General features: G+C 38.7%; 1 protein-coding gene across 1 annotated transcript in view; it reads left to right on the top strand.

The window, feature by feature from the left end:
- Nucleotides 1-15,953, top strand: part of LOC104531157 (adhesion G-protein coupled receptor D1-like) — an 80,545-nt gene extending 64,592 nt beyond the window's left edge. Inside the window, exons 10-13 of the mRNA XM_010175961.2 lie at nt 10,634-10,760; nt 11,854-11,895; nt 14,584-14,676; nt 15,360-15,953. Coding sequence (XP_010174263.2) covers nt 10,634-10,760; nt 11,854-11,895; nt 14,584-14,676; nt 15,360-15,455 — 358 coding nt within the window. The 3' untranslated portion in view covers nt 15,456-15,953. The remainder of the gene's footprint in view (nt 1-10,633; nt 10,761-11,853; nt 11,896-14,583; nt 14,677-15,359) is intronic.
- The last annotated feature ends 4,379 nt before the right edge of the window (nt 15,954-20,332 follow it).

Genomic DNA, 20,332 nt, shown 5'->3' with positions numbered 1-20,332 from the left:
TAGGAACCTGTCCTTCTTCAGTGGACATCAACAGCATTTTCTTTCTTTCCCTGCAAACTCATGTCTTCAAAACCTGTCCCACTTTTGACAGGCCAAATTTTCTAGATTACCAATCATTTTTGTTGCTTGCCTCCAGTCTTACCAGAGGACCACACTTTTCCTGAAATCTGATACCCAAGCCCAAACATGATGCTCCAGCTCAGGCATCACCAGCATGGGGCATGAAGAAGGGCCTTCTTCATCTTTTTAATGTGTGGTGTTCCTGGTTTGACATCTCAGAGTGAGGAAAAAAAAAAAAATTGTACTGGGTTACATGACTGGCTGAAGTTTTATGTCTTAAAAAAAACCAGCTTTATAAATTGCATTTCAGTGTAATTAATTAAATGAAGCTAGCTCCATTTTAACACCTAATCCATTTTAGCACCATACCCACATTATCCTTCTGGTTTAACAAGTGTACATAGATGTACACTGCCATACTGCTCCTGTTTCCTTTACCTTTATTTTTACACAGAGATTTTAGAAAGGTTTGTCTGCCTGTAGTTTCTGGCTCTCTGAGCAAGTCTGCATTTTTGATATATGCTTTCTTTTTCCCTATGTGTCCTTTCTGAACAAGCTGTGTCCTTTCATATCAGTATTCCAGTCATGTGAATTTTTCCCTCAAATCTCCTGTTATGTAAGGAAAAGCAAACACTATGAGGTCCTTTTCATAACTTCTGTAATTTGACAACCCCTCTTTATTAGCACTGGGTCTGTCATCTTGGTTTACTGCTGGGAAAACAAAGATTTTCACCACATGATGTAATGACTATAAAAAAGATTCAGATGGCTGTAAAAAGCACAATAAGACTAATTTTTGGTGTATTGTTTCAAGATGACTTGCAGAGATTTAGCCAATTAAGACTAGTAAGTGTTGGGCTAACGTAGATTCATGCCTCACACTGACAATATACCTAGGGATAGTCTATACAGAAAGCTGTCATCAGATGGAAGAAGTCCTGCACTGGGAACTTTGAAAATGGATGAAACAATGGAGACTGCAGTGGAAGAAATAATTAGGTGCAAAGGTTGGAGAAAAGAAGTAGATGACAACTAGCCTGGTCCATCTGGCACCCACAGGCAGGATCTAGCCCTTTGGGACATCTTCACTGCCTTGTCCTTGGAAGAGACAGGTAATGATTTTTCTGGGAATTAGCTGTCCTTACAAATTCCTTCTCCTGGGCTGACTCCAGTGCAGAGCTAGACATTAGGTCCTGTTAGAAGAAGGGAGGAGTCTGAAGGAACATCTGTTTTCACATACACTGAGTGTCCAGAGCAGCCAAGGGTAGATTATCCTATTAATACGTTGCTCCTATAACTAACTTTATAACCATATCTGGCAATTAATTATTTGATACCTTTGTTCTAGAAACAGAAAGAGCTCCATAACCTTTATGAACCCAGGACTAGCTCATGGCTAAGTGTATGTGGATAAAACCAAATCCTCCTGTGTAGTTTTTGTTGTCTGGTTGTGAGAAAAAAAAAAAAAAAATGCAGCTCTTTCTTGGATGCTTGCTTTGTAAGGTGCAAACTGCAAAAACAAGAGGACTGTTCCACCTTTGGAAATAAACTGACACTTAGTAATAGCATGCTATATAAAAAAGACCTGACCCATTACACCATTGCAATTTATTTTCTTTTTAAAACAACAAATTAATCCCTCCAGACTTCCTAGTCAATCTGCTTTTGTGAGACTATTAGAGAACCTCTGAAGTGGAGGTGGGTAATATTTTCTTGTCTTTTTTCCCCACTCTTACTTCCTTTAAAGTAATTCTAGAATCAGCTTTTAAGGAAGAACCAAACACTATAAGAAATAGGGAAGTGAACGGTTTGTGTTCAAGAAATCCATAAATCTTCACTATTGTAAAGATCGGGGCTTGTTCTTTTCCTTTTTATTTTAAGTTACTTTCATTTTCCACATGGTTTTCTGAGAATGTGATTATTTTGGCTTCTGGCCGTGGCTGTCAATACCAACTGCTGGGAAATTTGTGCTATTACCCATTACTGGAGTCTCCCAAAAAGCTTTTTCAGCAGCCACATTTTTTTTGACTTTCAAAAATTTAAGATGTGACCACAACAAACAGCCCTTTAGTCTACCTGGATTTTAAAGAAATGTACCATTGATTGTGAATTTGTTATAAATGATTGTACAGAAAAGGATTGTATCATTGCTCGCCTATGATGGCACTCAGCAGATCTTAAGTGATCATCTTACTGGAAATATTTATACTGTGTGTTCTTTTAGAGGTTGCTCTGGGAAAATAGAAAACACATTCTATTACACTGGGGCAGTTCCTGAGGTTCAAGTGATGCTTCGATAGAAACAGAGCATGAAAGGAAGCACAGAGAGAGACACGTTTTGATGATTAAAGCACAAATATGCATCAAGACTATTCACTAGCAAAAGCTCCCAGTCAGATTTTTAAAATTATGACTTCACTAAGAACAGAGAAGCTTTTGGGTGTCCCTTGGGAGTGAATACACATACAACTGGGTATCCTGTGGTACGAAGTCTCTCAGTGCAGGTACTGTATCTCCTCATCCAAACCTATTAATATTCCTTGGTTGTGTGTGGAAAATTCTCTGTGAATAAGCTCTTGTTATTTTCTTTGATGACTCAATGGCAAAGGTCAGTGGAAAATTAGCTCTAACCTTAGGTTTGAAGATTGAGAAGCAGAGAGTGCTGTCTCAGCAGCAGTGCAATGAAAGAATTCGAGTCAAAAAATGTTGGAGAAAGGCATTTTAGAAAGAGAATGGAAAAATCCCATTGCAAATTCAGTTCCCCTGGGAAAATCATAACCACTGAAAATTCACCTTGCAAAAACATTACCTTTTAATTCTTTTAATAGCTTGCATTAAAGACAAGGAGGAGGACATGTTTCAGTTAAGTACTTACTACTTTCTTTGGTAAGTATTTTTTTTTTCAACTGTAGTTTTAGGATCAGGAAGTGATGGACGTGACATGGGACTTGATCTGTGCGAGCCTTAGCAAGGTGTGGGTTCCTAAATCCCTGGTTAGGTGCTGAAGTCAAAAGTCAGTGCTGCTTACCCCTGGAATTGCCTTCTCAGCATTGAAATTCTTAAGGTACCTCCGTTTCTGGTCATGGCACTGATTTTGTCAGACTTGATGGGGGTTTGAAGGGAAGCTTGAATTTCAGTCCCTGCTCCACTGAATATTTAATATAAAATAAGAAATATTAATAAAGCAAGAATTAGGTGGGAATCTCCTCTCTCAGAGGAGTGTCTCACAACTAATCTGTGGAGTGCACCTTCTCTCTCTGTCCCAGTGAATATTTAATTATTTAACGTAAGTGGAACAGGTTCAGTAGGTGAGAATAAGCATCAAGCAGGGTGGCAGAATGCTCTTCTGGAAAAAAGGGAACTTCAGTCCCTTAGGGAAAAGAGTGATTTGAGCCAAGACCTCCTATATTCTGGGCAAATGCTGTATCTACTAAAGGCAGCTTTAGCTTTTTGGAAGACTTAGGAGAAGTGGCACTGCTTTGGCAGCATCTCCTTGTGAGGATCTGCGGTGAGAGGGCTGGGTGTTGTACACAAAGTGTACCAGAAAAGGAGTAATGCCACCCCTCTTCCCACTCACATGATAAAAATTAATCTGAATTTAGTTGCTGTTGCAGCTTAGATTTTTTTTTTTCCTTTTCATAACTGCAATACTTTTGAGCAGCAGTGTCTTCCCTGGATTATAAATGGCACTCACCACAAAGAAATGATCTAAAGTGTCTGTAAATGTTTGCAAATAACATTTGGGGAAATGGAGAATGGCATCTGCAGTTATCAGTGTGTTTGTCTTGTTTTGGTTGGTTTGGCTTTTGTTTGGTTGGTTTTTTTGTTTGTTTTTAAAATTTATTATCGCTGTGCCTAGAAATCACCCAAGATTAGTCTAGGAACTGTGTATGTGCTATTTAAAAGACATTCCTTGTACCACCAACCTTATTGTCTACATAGCCAAGACAAAATGTAGGATGAGAAAAAGATGCATGTATATTTGCAGGAGTTCATGAGCTACTGCTGAATGTCAGTAGCAGAATTAAAATCCTGTCTGTCCTTTCTGAGATGAGAGCTTTACCCGTTAGATCAAGATGTCTAGCAGAGTTCAGAGATTAATTTCATTTTGAAAAAACCCCAGACACCTACTCTCAATGTCACTCACATACAGTGTGTGGAGTGAATTGGTTGCTTAGTTAGAAGGTGGCCTGAGAAATTTGCCTCTCAAGCCTGTGCTTTGGCTACTCCACTGAGCTGCTTATACCACCCACAGTGCGTTACCCTACTGAGACTTGGTTGTTTCCTGTTGAGGGGTGAAAGGGAGCTTTGATCCTCTGGATTCCAAGTTAAATCAGTGGCTTTGGATCAGTCCCAAAAGCTGTTATGTATGTTTTCACTGCTGTTGACTGCCTAGTTCACTAAAAAAGATGAGTTGTTATCAGTATGGTTTTATTTGTCTGTTTGATGTTTGTGGCAACTCAGCACCTAAATTGTTTAGTACCAGTTTGGCTCCTTGTAGAATCAGGTAACAAAGCAAGCAGCAGCAGCAACAAACACTCCTGATGCTGTGGTCAGAAGAACTGCCGTTCCTCAGATGTCAGCAAAGAATGAAAGTTTGAGTGCTGGTCAGAGGGGTGGACAAGCTGTGTGTTGGAAGCACTGCTGAACTTGAAAGAAACACATTTTCATTCCTAGTCAGAATTGCTGCATGTGGTTTCCCAGCAGCTCTCCAGCTTCCAGCTTAGAGGTTAGTGAACACCACTTGTAACTTCAACTTCCCCAGAATTAATCTAAAATGTTAGTTACAGGGGTTTTTACAATTTATTTATTTTTATATAAAGTACAAATGATAGTGTTGAAAGTGGCTAGTGAAGAGTTTAAGAAACAAGAGAGAAATTTCAGTTAAAAGGCCTATTTGTCAATTTTGGTGAATTGTAAAGGATTTTTTTCTTTTTTTGGACAGTGTTTCCTCCAATTATTATATAATCTTGGCTTATGGGTCTGAATTGGTTCTTACTTCAGCAGGCATCATGACTGAAAAGTGGAAGTTAGAAGTCTTAAAAGGATTAGTGCTCCATATATAACCAATAAAATTGATTTGTGAATTAGGGGTCCCCTTCACAGAAGTAATAAAGTTTGCTTTCTGCAAGCAGTGAAATTTCTTTCTTGTAGCTCTCAGTGTAGTCGTTCTGCTTCACTGTAAGATATCGACAGTGTGCCCAGGGCAATAGTAGAAAAAGGCAGAGATTAAATAAGGGGAAGGGAGCAATCTCAATTGAGCAGAGCTGTGCCAAACCAATTGCAAACACAATAAAACTATAAGGCCCAACTTGGCTCTTGGAAAAATGTTCCTAGTAACTTCAGTAACAGTGCAATGGTTTTATATGATGTTGGTAATGAAAATACGTCTCAGGCGTGCTGAAACCTGTACTACTTGCACACTGGGACTTCAATACAGCTATGATAATTACCTACTCAAAAAACTTCCCTTCCTCTATTGATTGATTAGTCCACACTTCAGGATCTCAGCTGGTGTAAAACACTAACAGTCTGTCTCTGACTGAGCAAGATACACGGAAAATATAAAAATCCTGCACTGAAGTGAATGCTAAAACAAAAGCAACCAAACAAAGCCAGTTGAAGAAATTTGGAGTGGAAGATCTCTGGTGAGCAAGGTTTACTTTTCAGGAATTAGAATTAAACTGTAAGAACAGAAAAAGGGAAGAAAAATACTTTTTGTTTTTAAACAGGAGATTTAAAGGTTGGGTGCATGGACACCTTGATTAACAATTAATGAATACAGTCAATGTTATTCTTGCAAGTGCACCAGAAAAATTTTCTAAGGATTTTCAAAGGACTCTACCCTGCCCCACTGACAACAGGATTCATACACGAGTGCTCAGGTGAGTGGGACTATATATGAACTTATAAGGACCAGTAATATCTGCAGTGCAGCCTCTGCAGATCTGATGGCAGAGCTTGTGGCACTGGGCAGTGCTAATTCATTGCTGCTTGCTTTTTGCAATCAACAACCATGCAAATCCAAATGAAATCAAGTCATGCCAAAGTGGTTCTTGGTGAGTGGTGCTTCAGGAGTCTCTGCAGCCCAGCTGAAGAGATTGTTAGTGTTGGGGCAGAGTGAGAAACAGCCCTAACCGTAGATGGAATTGATAGATAGGCTATGTACAGCTAGTAATATCCCCGAGGCTATTCCATATACACTGGATATAAACATTTAATCAGACCCAGGATATTTTTGTATTTTCCAGTTGTCTAAGTAATAACAGGTACATACTTAAAAAAAAAATACATTAGCAAAAGGAAACAACAGAAAGGAGAAAAGAAATCTTTTGTGCTGGTTTGGCTTTGTTCCTAATTAATTAATTCCAGGACTGATCATTCAATGTGTATAGATGCAGAGAGATGAAAAGCTCACCAAACTTAATGCTATTAGACTGCAAAAGAGTAACAATATCTGAGCTTTTAAAAGTGTCTGTGAGAAACAGGTTGTTAGGTTGCTTCTAATTTCAAAGGCCAGAGCATGAGAAGAGGCACACAGGAGAAATGTAGAGGGTCCTTTGTAAGGCAACAACCATTCTGTTCTCTGACACATTAGGTCACAAGGACAAAGAAAGATTTTAGCAAGGTTTATGAAGTCCTGGTGGGACTGGACCTCAATATCTGCAAAGACCTGTGCCTGCCCCAGAGTATTGCTTCTTCATGTCACCAATTTCATAGACAATATAAAACTCAAGCAATGGTATTTTTTTAAGGTTGCACAGTCTAAGTCATGCAGTATTCCTTCTCCAAAAACAACATGTATTTGATTGTGCTTTATATCTTAGTGTGCTAGAACTAATCTACTAAAATATTCATGTAGCAAAGAAAAATGGGAATAAAAAAAAATAAAGTATGTGCAGTGTGTCGGAATTAATGTGCCTAGTGGAACATTAACTTTTGTATTTCAAAGATTTTTTAACCTTGCCACCTTAATGGTGTTCTGACGCAGCATTTTACATTTAGTATTTTTTCTTTTTTAAAGTTCAAAGACAAAATGAAATAAGGATGGGAAGGGGAGGGGTAAGTGAAAGTAAATAAAAGAGGACCAGGAACAATAGATCTAAGTCCTTTGCTTGGTGAGTAAAGCTCATAAACACCTTGAACTGGTAATTTCATACATAGGATGAAATTCAGAGCATGCAAGCATAGCAAGCTATGCAATAATTAGTCAAAAAAAAAAAAAGACTTAATGAGTTTTAAGTAATACATAGGCAGAGCTGGCCCTTAAATAGTCTTAAATGAATTTCACCCTCGCGTGGCTGCTCTTCTAAACAGATGTGCATGAAATATTAATACATTTGCATGAAAAATCCTACATATCTGTATTTTGTTTTCATTTTAGCTATGTATTTGTGCTGTCCATGTGCTGAACGCTATGCTTAATAGTGAGCAGTCTTTATTAATACATGATTTCAAAAAATATATAAGGCATTTGTGATGTTAAAGGCTCCTAAAAATCCAAAGAATGATTTTGAAAACATTGAAATGGAGTACCTAATTATATTCTGCCCCCCAACTACAAATTACAGATGAAGCTTTTTATGCTCTGACTCAAAAAGAAATAATGAAAACTTATTTCTGGCAACAAACCAGCTGGGGAAAATTATATTCCAAACTGCAAATTTTATATAAATTGAGAGTGTGAGAACAAAAGAGAAAAAGAAAAAAGGGTGGTTTGTAATGAAGATAATTTTACAAGTGTAGCTGTGTTGGGCATACTAATCACGTGCTGTATCAGGTTAGAGAAGACATCTAAACCATCATGGAATCTGAATGTACCTAATCCAGGTGTTCATGTATCCTCCCCCTCCCTCAGTCTGCCCCGAGTCCTGCACAGATGCATTTTCCCAAAGGCACAAGGGCTCTGTAGGTTTATACAGGTCTTTCTGCACAAAGTTGATTGAAAGAGGTGGTCTGCTGGCAGCTCCCCAGTGGAGCATGTCTTATGTTAGAGTTGAGGAGATGAATTTTAATCTTAACAGAGAAAAAAACCCAAAGCTTCCTTGAGTCATGAAAATAAACTTGTATCAGTTGTTTAAAATTGTATCTTTTAAAATGTGTTTTTTAATTAAATAGGAGAGCTCAAGCTTTAAGGTATACCTTCATTTTCTGGCTCAAGAAACTCTTTGCAGAATTAAATTCAATTGTGCAGAAATATTCATGGCCAAGGACATAAAGATATAAATCAATATGGGGGGATGGGGGAAAGATTCCAGATTCTTTGCTGTCCCAGATTTCTCTATAAACCTGAAGCCTATGCAGTTCTTCAACATATGCTTTTAATCAAGTATATAATGAAGTGTATGCTCAGGTCACTGAAATGAACAAGATATCTTGTCTCTAAGTTTAATTAAAAGATTTCTTTATTGAATGGTGTTGTACAAAATTCTAATTTGCTTTATGTTTGTTGTAATTACAAGTGGTCTCTTGTCATGCAGCTCTATGTGCTTCTCTCCTGAACCTGTACTTTAATCTGTACAAGGGAGTAAAAGGCACAAGTAGGACATTAATCTCCCTAAAACAACTTTCTCTCTTGCATAGGTTTTCAGCTTAAGAGAAATCTGCTAATTTCTGAAATAACTTTAGTGAGCATGGACTGATTTTTAGTTTCTCACTACCCCTGTTCCCTTTACTTCCCTCTTGGCTCCTTTATCTAAAATTGTACCACAAACTAAATTCACTGAAATATTTTAAACACATATTTAATTGTAAGCACGTGCTTAAATCCCACAGGCTACAACAGGAGTTAAGCGTTTATAAGTGATGTGGATTAGACAGGATTAGATCTATCTGCCTTGTTGGTTCAGGATGTTTCAAATGGGGACAGGTCCCGTCTTTGTGCTTTCTGTCTTGTACCACCAAAATTGTACTTGGCTACCCAGAAGGAAGAGTTTGTCCATTGATAGCTGTCACTGAAAATGTGGTGCCTGGGTGTGCAAAGGTTCAATGTCTATTCATCCTTGACAGACAAAATTGCACTGGGCTGTCTAGTTAGTAGTGTCTTGACAGCAAGAACGTTCTGCCTTGTGGGATTCAAGGGCGTTTTTGAGTGATTACATAGCAGACTGATATCATGAGTGCTTTTGGGTTGCCCACTGCTGTGAACTAGACACATAACACTTAATGGGAAAAAGTGAGTGGTGACTTAACTCCATCACTGGTCACCTGGCTGTGCTCTATTTTACACCTGCTTTTACCGGGTCAGATGGATGTGTAAATGAGCTGTGGAGGTGTTTATTGTTTTAATCCAAAAGCCAGATGTATTAGGCTAAAAACTGAAGGACTGCCATCCCAGATTAAACCAGATGGGCTAGGGGTCCATCCAACCTTGTATGCTCACTATAAAGCTCAAGCAGAGTGACTCTCCTCTGCATATATACTCCCACCTTTCAGTACACAAAAGATTAGGGACTTCCTGCACAAGTGGTTGTATCTGAATTGTCACATGTAACACTCTACAACAGAGCTATCTTCTGTGAATTTATAGAATGTTTTTTTAGATGTCTGTAGCATCCTGTGGCAAGGACTTCTGTGGAGAAATCTGGTTCTCTTCCTGTTTTTTCTGTGATTACACTAGAAACAATCTGTAAGGCTATTACTGTGATATTCTCGGAGTCAATATTACAGTGTATAGGCAGATAGAAAAGTACAATTCTTCAGAGCAATTCATTAGCATGAATCAGAGGTGATTCTCTGAGGGCTTCATAAGGAGTATACTACAACTTTTTTTTTTTTCTTCCACTATAACAAATATCCTGTGCATAACTCATTAAGGTAAAACCTCTTATTTTCTCAGTGCTATTAGCTTTTCAGCTGTCGTACTACCTTTTATTGAAATTCTGCCAAGTCCTCCAAGCTAAACAGAGTGAACATATATCAGTAGGGACCTCCAAGAAACACAAGCTATTTCAATATTTGGCATACGTTGCTCTGAATCAACTCTGAACAAAGCAGGGTAGTAGCAGAATAATACCAGGGTGTTAGAGGATATGCATTTGGCACAGGTACATCATGTTTCTTCCCATTTGTGGTGATTAAAAATCCCAAGTCACTTTCTATAAGAGAAATATCGTGTTGTCTTGACTCAACTGCAGTGCTGAGCAAATATATTTTGGATGGTACTATATAGTGGGTTTAGTTTTACCATGTGATACTGCCTTTGTTCTCAGTTCCTGCCCTCTGTTTTTGACCCTTACACATGGCTCCTCACTGACAAAAGGATACTTCACTGTAAATTGAAGATATAACTGCAGTAGTTGTATGACCATCTCTCCATCTCTTCCCCTACACCGTCAATTACTGACTTGCGATCTGTATATATCCCATGTGATACCAAAGGTCTGTTATCCCCATTTTTCATAGATGAGGAATGGATATTTAAGAGATCTGCCCATTAAAAGAATTTTATGGTGAAGAGAATCATGCACACACTGTCTTGCTGCCAGGACATAATTGATAAACTCCCAGGCATGTGGGCTGAAATTTGTTTTAACTCTCTCATCACATTTCCTATTTTTGTTTTTAATTTCAGACTAACAGCTAAAGCCGTTGCTGTTCTCTTACCAATCTTGGGAAGCTCGTGGATCTTTGGGATTTTAGCTGTCAATGCCCATGCATTAGTATTTCAGTATATTTTTGCTGTTTTCAATTCACTACAAGTAAGTACCTGGTGGGAAAGTTTATGGCTACTGAACTGCTGCTGTGACCCAGTAAATGGATCATTAGTAATGCTCTCACATGCTTGTGTTTAGTGTATTTTTTCTGTGTTCCTTCCTCTGTCTTTTAAGTCTGTGCTGACCATACAGTGCTGGCAATCTCTGCATGAACAGAACTTTTATCCCACTCCTTAGTGTTTCTAGTAACAATAATCACATAAATGAGACTGTGAGCTCGAGAAATGAAATTAATTCTTCCAGCACCATGTACCACAGGAATATTCTTCAGCAGAGATACCAGAACAATTTTTCATTGTCAGTTTGGGGCTTCATTACTGAGACTAAATGACAGCGAACAGAAGTTCATGGGACAGGTGCAGCATAAGGAGAAAAGTGGAGCTATTCTGCATGCTGCACGTAACTCTTGCGTGCAGGCAACTAAACCCTCATCTTCTTAATACACCAATCCAGAAAAATAGTTCTGTCCAAGAAGGAATGTAAGTATCTGCTTAGCTTTAAGCAGACATTTCAATAGAGACATAAATCTATAGGTGTGTTATAATTCTTTCTCAAATAATGGTTACAAGGGGGAAGAAAAAATGAACTCCTGTAAACCCTTTTTTTGTCTCAGGAACAAATGACACTATAGTCACAAGAAGAGTGCAACAGAGTAGCAAGACAGCAAAATTCTTTTATGAAAGTTTTCCTAATGCTAATGCCTTGCTTTTCTATTGTGAAAAATATTGATCTAGTGTTTCTCAATGAGCATTTCCCTCTGTCTTTATCTTTGCAAGCACAGACAAAAAGTTATCTTGTTGCCATGAAAACAGAATTCCTTCTTCTTTTCAGCCAGATTTCTCCAGCACCCCAAAGTTTAGGAAGTGCTGTTTTACAGGAAAAGGTCCAGACAAGCCTCATAGTCATCCAATGCTGCAGGTTTCTCCAGTTTGACATGGGGTACAGTTTGGCCTACTCTTTGGTATTTATAGATCTCCAGCTACCTGATACCTGCTTTATACAATACTGCGAGAAATCCATTATTGTTTTTCATTCTTCACAGTCAGTCTTCACCCTTCTCCCTTTTATCTGTTTTCAGGGATTTTTCATGTTCCTGTTTCACTGTCTTCTGAATTCAGAGGTATGTAACCAAATGGTGTTAACAAATTCAGTGTTACCAAATTCAAGTAATGTGAGTATAAAAGAAGAAAAAAAACTTTCTCTGATATCGTTATCCGCTATGCCACTGTTTTCTTTTTTCTTTCAATTAATACATGACTGTTAGTGACTTTGTGACTTGTGGTGTTTTGACTTATGCTTGACATTTATTTTATTTAACATAAGAAAGGGTTTTTTTTTTAAAAAAAAAGAGAGAGAGAGAGAAGGCAGCTCAAGACTAAGGAAGAAGCACATCTTGGGGATGGAGGGGCTGAGCAGGACATGGGCTGTGCTGCAAAGGGAGGATGCTTAAATAGTGGGTAAAAGACTCACTCTGGAAGTCCCTGTTGGAGAGCCTCTGCCTTTGTTACATCTGCAGTTCCAGAGAGGAAAATAAATATTATTCTCAGCAAAACATAGTTTTGGACGTTGCTCAAGCAATCCTTAATGAGAAACCAAACAGAGTAGAACATATTGCAGGTATTTTTCTTGGCAGTAAGTTCAGGTTTTCATAGTGGACCAAGAGGCACCTTTTTGCATTAAGGCTGTCTCAGAGCAACTGGGGGCAAGCCAAAGCAAAGCTGATGTAAACGGGGCTTGTGGAGACCATCTCTGCTGGGCCTGGAGCTTACAGCATCCTCTCCTCCCATGGCAGATAGCAGAAAATGCTCAGCAACATGTATTACTGATAAAGGAAGTTTCTTAGAAAAAACATTTCCAGCACATTTCTGCCAGTGAATACCCACGTAGCTTTGATTCTCCCACAGCTCACTCTTCTGGATGCTGCTAAGTAGCTCTGTCCCATAGCCTGCTGCATCTTCCTATATAACAATAGCACTCCAGCTCGTCCGTGGAGACATTATTATTTAATATTTGCCAACTTATTCAATCTTAGAGCACTGATATGATCTTTGCTACAATCAGTTTGGAGAGTCAGGACTGACTATGAAATTCTTGATCTTTATTGAAATTAACTAAAGTTAAGCAGGCAGGTTAAAAGTAAGGAGGAAAAGTATTTCTTTCTTCTATTCTCCCCTAGGATCAGAAAGCTTTCTTCCTGCTGTCAAGCTTCAAATGGCTTACATCAAATACAAATATTTGAATTGCTGCTGTTTTTCCAGGAACCTCATGAGAAATTAAATTCAGAAACTTTTCAGAATTTGTATCCTCAAAAACCAGTTCTTATACAGCTAACGTGAACTGTCATTTTTGGAGAGCAGGTCTTATTGGTCACATCATATGCTGTGCATATCTGAAATACTTCTTCATCTAAACTGTGAGAATTCTTAAGAATTCTTTCTTACTATGGAATTAGAACTCAGGTACTCTAAAGTTAAATCTGCAGAAATTTCCAAGTGGTTGGGTAAAAAAAGAGAGCTTTATTCCCAGTGTGCCTGGACAAGAAATGCACACACCTTATAAAGAAGCACAGGAGAATGGGACTGGCAGGGACCTGAGCAGCCTCTCCCACAGCACATGTCCAGTGTCACCCCTGACAGCTCAGTCCTTGAAGGCCCTTGACCTCCCTCAGTAATTTGGCTCTGTGCCTCACTACTGCCACTCCTAAATTATAGTTTTCATTTTTCTTACAGCAGTTTGAGCTCTTTATTTCCTGTTTTAGCTACTACACCTGTAAAGAGTCTCTGCAGGAAAGGGGAGAATTTAAGACTTATCCTGTCTTCCTTCAGTTCCCTCTCTTGATTAAACAACCTGAGCTTCTCCTAATGTGTTTGCTTGACCTGTGATCATCCTCACTGCTCTCTTCAGGGCTGTCTCCAGATGGTCCCTGATTTTCCTGGGATGCTGGACACAGTACTGTAGCTGAGGCCACACCAGTGTAGAATAGGAAGGAAAGATTTCTTTCTGCGTTTTAAGGACCATGCTCCTCCCAACAAGACGTTCTTTACCACAACATCGTAACACTGGTCAGTTACTTCCAGCCAATAATGATTGATAATTCACCTACTTGCCTAAAGAATGACTGTCTCACCACCTTTTCTTCATGCAGCTGATTATTTTCACCTTGGTGCAGATTCTTCCTACATCCATAGGGAATTTCACCCAGCATCTTAAAATAATTTCAGATTTCAAAAGGCTGGCAGCTGGCTTACATCCTCATGGCATCTGCGTACCATCAGGGCTGTGTGAGCTCCAGGGAGAGCCTGCCCAAATCGAGGAGCTTATGGTCCAGCCTGGGGCTGTATATTTAGTTAGAAAAGTGAAAGAAAACTTCCAAACCATGACTGCAAATACTGGGGATTTATGCTTATCTGCCCTGCAGTTTTGGTTTTTTACTTTTATTATTTTTTATTTTTAACAAGATGAATGGTAATACAATCATACCTGGACATCTGGGAGGATGGGATAACCCAGATAACTTGAAAATGTTCTCAGTGAAATGAGACATAAGTGCAGTTATACAATGCTTTGTATTTAAAGTATGGGTATTTGAAAAGTAAAGTTATTTTTTTTAAAAAAAGACCATAAATATAAAGGAAACTGTGAGGGCAGATTGTTTGTTGTAACATCAGTGATGTTAATGTGGAGGAAGGGTCATGGGGAAGCTATTGTAGGCTGCATCTGTGAAAATAACCACAACTTTTTCAAAAGAAATCTTCTACCTGGTTTCAGGGGTTTTTTTGTTAGTTTGTTTTTTTTTTTTCCCCCAAAGGTTAGAGCTGCCTTTAAGCACAAAACCAAGGTCTGGTCCCTTACCAGTAGTTCAACTCGCAACATCAATGTGAAACCCTTCAATTCAGACATTGTGAGTATTCCTCCTTTCATTTTTTTTCCCCATTGTACTTGAAAGAGTTTCACATTAAATTTGTTGGAAAGAACAGGACATGAGAAGGCACATTGGTATTTTTAGTACCTAACCTAGTGCATGGTGTAGACAGGTGGAATCAGCAAGTATTAAGTCGCAGCTACAATATCTGTTTTGAAAGTAAAGGACAAAATTCTGCTTTCTGGTAAACTATCAAATAAAAGTAAACAAGGGTTTATGAACTCTGGAGTATGCTTCAGTAACTGGTTCCCACCAATTGTAATGGACTTCATAGTATGCATTCAAGCAGGATTTTGGCACTATATTTGCCTGATGATGATGGCTTTTTGATAGGACACTTTTACATTTAAGCCTGATGAGTAAGCTTTTCAATAAGTCAACACATGAATATGCTTTTCTAGCTCTCCTTAAATTGTCTTGCAGCAAAAAACATTTGTTTTTATAAAGAACCAGACTTCTGAAGTGATGGTTATTATTAAGTGACCGTTGCCAATCACTAAGATCCTGGCAATAACTGTTTAAGAATCCCTTATGGCATGTGCTTTCAAGACTCCTTGACAACGCTGTAATGTAAATAGATGCTTTCAAGCTTTTATTTCATCCAGACGAGAGTGGTTTAGCAAAATAAATAAATCTGTTTTCAATATTATTTTGTTTTCCAGATGACTGGGAACAGGCCAGGCACAACCCCCACAAAGCTGAACACCTGGGATAAAAGCACCAATTCAGCCAACCGCATTGATTTATCAGCAGTCTGACAGTCCTACCAGCTTTACAGTGAAAATCAAGCCATACATTCAGGACCTCTGACACAGTGTCCACCAGTTTCTTCTCACTGTTAATACCAGTAGAAAACTGCTTTTTTTTAATCACTGCCTAATACATTGGAAATTTCCATGTTGTTTTGTCGAGTAAATAGCCCTCATCTGCTTGCCTTTGAAACTGTAACACATTCTACCACTGGGCTATTAGCAATATCTGTAAAAATAACCAGCACAAATATACACTGGATGGTTTTGTCAGCAGTGATGAAAACACTAGGTACGCAAAAAGGGCTTATTGCTATCTGAATCATTCCAGCTCCCAGGACTGAGGAAAGGCAACATACCTCTGGAAAGATGGATTTTTATGCTCTAAAATGAAATGCTTCCCATTGTGATGTCGTAATGGGGTTATTCTGGTCTTGCTGCGCACTCTTTGTTTACATTTATTACCTTATAGAATCCAATTACTGAAGTGAAGATTATTCAAAATAAGTAGTGTGGTGATTAATTTAAATGCTATGGGGAAGCCAGGACTTGAGGGAGAAGCAGGTTCCAGCTACTCAGCTCCCAGCATGGGCATGGAATTAGCAAAGCTAATATACACGTGTCCATATGCTCATAAACAGCATACGTAACATGTCATACTTCTACACATGGCTTACTAGTATTTTATATATTCCTGTTTACATGGTATCTGCAAAAGGCAGAAATGGCTAAGGTTGTCCTACAGCAGACCACAGCATTTCTATCGCTGATTTGTGTCTGCTGACATATCGCAATACACAGTATTTGTATTGCTTTGCCTGAAGCCTTTGGATGCAATCAACAACTGTCCATCAAGTGCATTTCACAAACGCGCTGTAGCTTTAGGAAATCAAAACCTGGCACTGTGACTTATCTTTCTCCTTTTACTGGTCAAATCGAGACACTGAATTCCAACCACAAAAACGTAACACAATGATATACTGTGAAGACAGCCAGACTACAAATAAGTCTATATATTGTTACCTACAGACATCTTTTAAATAGGTCTCTGCAGAGTCTTTTGTGGTTTAAAACTCTGCTCAGCACTTAATAGCTTCTGCTTTAGAACTGTTATGAAGTATGTTTAAGAAGGAATTTTTTTCTTTGGCCCAGTGTTTTGTAGGTTCTCAGAAGTGGTGTTTGGAGCGCAGGGGATGCAGGCTCGGCTGTGCCAACACTGCACCTTTCCAGCTGGAGGTACAGCAGAACCTGGCAGTGGTCAGAGCCCCTCAGTATGTGACTTGCTCCAGGATTTCCTCAGCAGCCAGGGTCTCCAGAGCCATCTCCAAAGGGGAGGCCCCCTTCACAGCATGGCACTGCAACGTGGCTTTGTGTCCCCAGCTCTTCCTTGTTTGTGGTACCCGTCTCCCTAACACACCAGCTATACTGGTTTGCAGGAATTACCAAGGTAATTAGCTTTCCTAATACACTGGGCTCTCAAAATACTACAAAAGGAGAGAAATATGCAAAGCTTTAACCTCATTTTTGCTAAGATGTTTTTTGTGTTGTTTTGGGTTTTATTTTCCCCTTAATTAAAGGTTTGTACCTTCAGCAGCTCAGCCCATTTCTGGTATCAGTGAATCTAGCAAGATATCTAATATTGATTTCCAAGAGAAAAGGTATTTGCACCCTGCAGTACAGGGTGGAAATTGTTTATTGGATAGTAGATTTGTGAAATAGAAAATAAAAGTAAATTGATCTTTAGGGAACAGGAAACATTCATCAATTAGGACTGAATTTAGTGAAGTGTTTCATCCAAAAGAAATGGAGTTGAAAGTTTAGAAAACATCAATGCATTTCCTTTGTGATTGATCCAAAACAAGATTTCTGCATGTTTCCTTCCTGCACTAAGAAAAAATCATCTGTTTCAGTTTGGACCAATCTTTTCCACCTCCTGTGCCTTTGCCCTTTCCTGGCCAAGACTTGTTGGTATGGTCACCAACCTGAAACCCCACTTCTCTGTGGCTACAAATTGAAGCATTCTACAGAAATTATTTTCGTTTGACCAGATATATGCTGGATTTATGCAGCCAGAACAGAGCAGAATGTGACATACTGCATATCACACATATACATGCATGAAATGTATATGCTTCTAATCTCGTGTTTCCTATTGCTAAATAACTCAAGTTGTTGAAAGACAACTCTAAAAGGTGGGTCAGTAAAAGCTAAATATCTAAATGGCTATGTCTTTATTTTGGCTTTTGTGTGTGGCTTTTTCCTAGCCTTTTCCTCATTGGACTGTCTTACAGCTGTGCAAATATATGGGCTTACGGGCTTTTATTGGCCTGAAAATGATGTTGGTTTCTTTTTTCCCCCAAAAGACACAGTAGAAGGAGCCCTTGGAATGTATGGAGGAGATTGTAACAGAACAGTACTGTGATAACAGAGTTCAGTGTTTGTATAGTGTGCAGACAACATATTTAATGTACTTTTTATATACTGGAGCATGTGGTTTTTTGTTCTGTTGTGTTGTTTGGTTTTGGTTGTTTGTTGTTTTGTTTTGTTGGGTTTTTTTTTTTACACTGTGACCATGGATATAGATTGAAACCCTCCTTGATTATCTTCTAATCATTGTATTATAGCGCAAACAGTTCTGTGCATGGACCAGAGGACATATAAAAGCTCTTTTTTCCCAAGTCTTAATTTTTAAGAATATTACCCTCTACACAATTTTCATTGCCTGCATTTCCTCCTGTGCTGAAGTATATTGGTCACCTGTGTCACTACCCAAGGTCCATTTGAAAAAAACATGTGACATACAAATGACAGTACCAAATAACAGTAGTATGAAGGGCTAAATCTGTGTTTCATCCTAGTATACGGTATTATGAAATTGTTCACCAAAAACAAGAAGAGTATGAAAATGTTTTTAGTTTTATACTTTAGAATGTGACATAGATGTATTATATATTGAGGGAGCATTTATTATCTTGTATCTACCGAGATCCACTGTGGATAACCTGCATCCCATGCTTTAATTTTTGAACCTTACTTGTGATGAAGCAGTTTATCTTGTTATGTCACATGAGGTTAGGAGAAAGAACACTGTATTTATAGTACTAGGCTGGGGTTACTTCTGTTCTTGATAAACTAGTAAAAAACCACAAAGGACAGATGTGTTCTATTGCCATCTAAGTCCGTTCTCTTTCTGTGATTCAATGTATTTTTGTTGTTACTGAATGCAGCAAATGTACTGAATAAGAAATGCTCAAATGAATCTTTAAACAATCTCTTCCTGCCCTCAGTCTTTTGAAGCTTGAAAATCTTGCAGTTTATTTATGGGCTTGTATATAGCAGCTATTACAATATTTTTTTCAAGACAGCATCATTTTGTCAATGGTATGAAATTTTAATTGAATGAGGTGTGAGTTTTAAAATAGGTAATGTAGCAAGAATGACTGCAAGTAAGTAGTAAAATAATTTAGTTTTGTTGATTATTTTCCCCAAATAAATAAGTAATCTTAATTTCCTAAAAGAACTTTGTATTTGTTCAAATTATTCTTTTGACGTGGGTTATAAACATCAGCATAACAATTATGGCTCCCTACGAGTACTATTGTGATTAAACAAGCAGAGCTTTACTCATATGAGAAGTTCTATTATAAGTGTCAGGTGTGCCGAGGCAATGTGCAGAGAATATTTCTGTATTAAAGTTTATACCCACAGAATACACTGAGAAAAGTAATTCCTTCCCCTTTAAGAAAGGAGCCTATTTTATGAAGCAGGTCCTACAGATTATTCTTCTAAATCAACTATTCCAGCAACCTGGTCAAGGTCAGTTCCTAGTTGAAAAAAATGACATTTATGGAGAAGACAAACAGATTCTGTCTCAGAGGCAAAACTCATTCTACCAGATCTCTGAATACAGCACTGTGTGTGAGACATACACACATTTATATTTAGGTACACATACACACAAACATGTATTTTACATATATAACAGTTATATATATAACTTTCAAAAGTCTCTTCCCGTCACCACACCTGCATCTTCTTCTCTGCTATTTTCTGTGGTTGGGGGCAGAGAATTTGCTGGATAGGGGGAGTGCACATGCAACAATTAACTTTCCATAGCAGTTTACAGTCTCCTACAGCCAAGTAACTGTAGCAACTATCAACCACCACCAACAATCCATGTTTGGGATGCCTGGGAGCACAGGCATGGTCAGAAAGGAAAGGATAGGATGGCGTTTCAGAACTGCCAGGGGTTTTGTCATTGCTCTGCTGTTACCCTGCTGCGTGACCTTCAGCAAGTAACTTTTCCTGACTATGTGTTTATCCTGTCAGTGAAATGAAGATAATGATACCATCCTCTTTGTTAAGTGCTTTGAAACTCACAGTGGACACACAGAGCATATCTTGTCAAACACTAATGCGACACCATAATTTTGGATCTTTCACCTGTTGCTGGCTCCAGTGCTGAGGACAGAAGCACTGTACCTTCGCCCTGTCCCCCCAACCACCACATTATGTATTTACACTCCACATTGTCCTGTTCCAACAGAAAGCATCTGTTAATTGCTGCAGCCTTAGAACAGAGATTCCTCTGCTTTACTTTTTTCTAACAGCTGCAGAGATGTCCTTCTTGTTGTGGCTACAGGGTCTAACTCGCATGTGGGAGCATCCTTGCACGTGAAGTGGGGCTAGCAGGTCCACCTGCCATGTGCGCTGCATCAGAGCAAGAGCAGGGAATTACTTTGATGATGGCCCAGAGCTGCAGCAAATGAGTGGGATTCCTCTGTCCCTTCAGGACAGCCAAGTTGTGGCCTTTCTAGCAGAAAGAGACCTGGGGTTTAACACAGCCAGTGCAGAAAACCAGCACAAGGCTCCGGCCTCACTTCTGT

This window comes from Antrostomus carolinensis, unplaced genomic scaffold (genome assembly GCF_000700745.2).
Source record: "Antrostomus carolinensis isolate BGI_N321 unplaced genomic scaffold, ASM70074v2 scaffold30379, whole genome shotgun sequence".
Taxonomy (NCBI): Eukaryota; Metazoa; Chordata; class Aves; order Caprimulgiformes; family Caprimulgidae; genus Antrostomus; species Antrostomus carolinensis.
The sequence above is the reverse complement of the archived record's forward strand: the minus strand, read 5'-3'. Positions and strand labels throughout refer to the sequence as shown.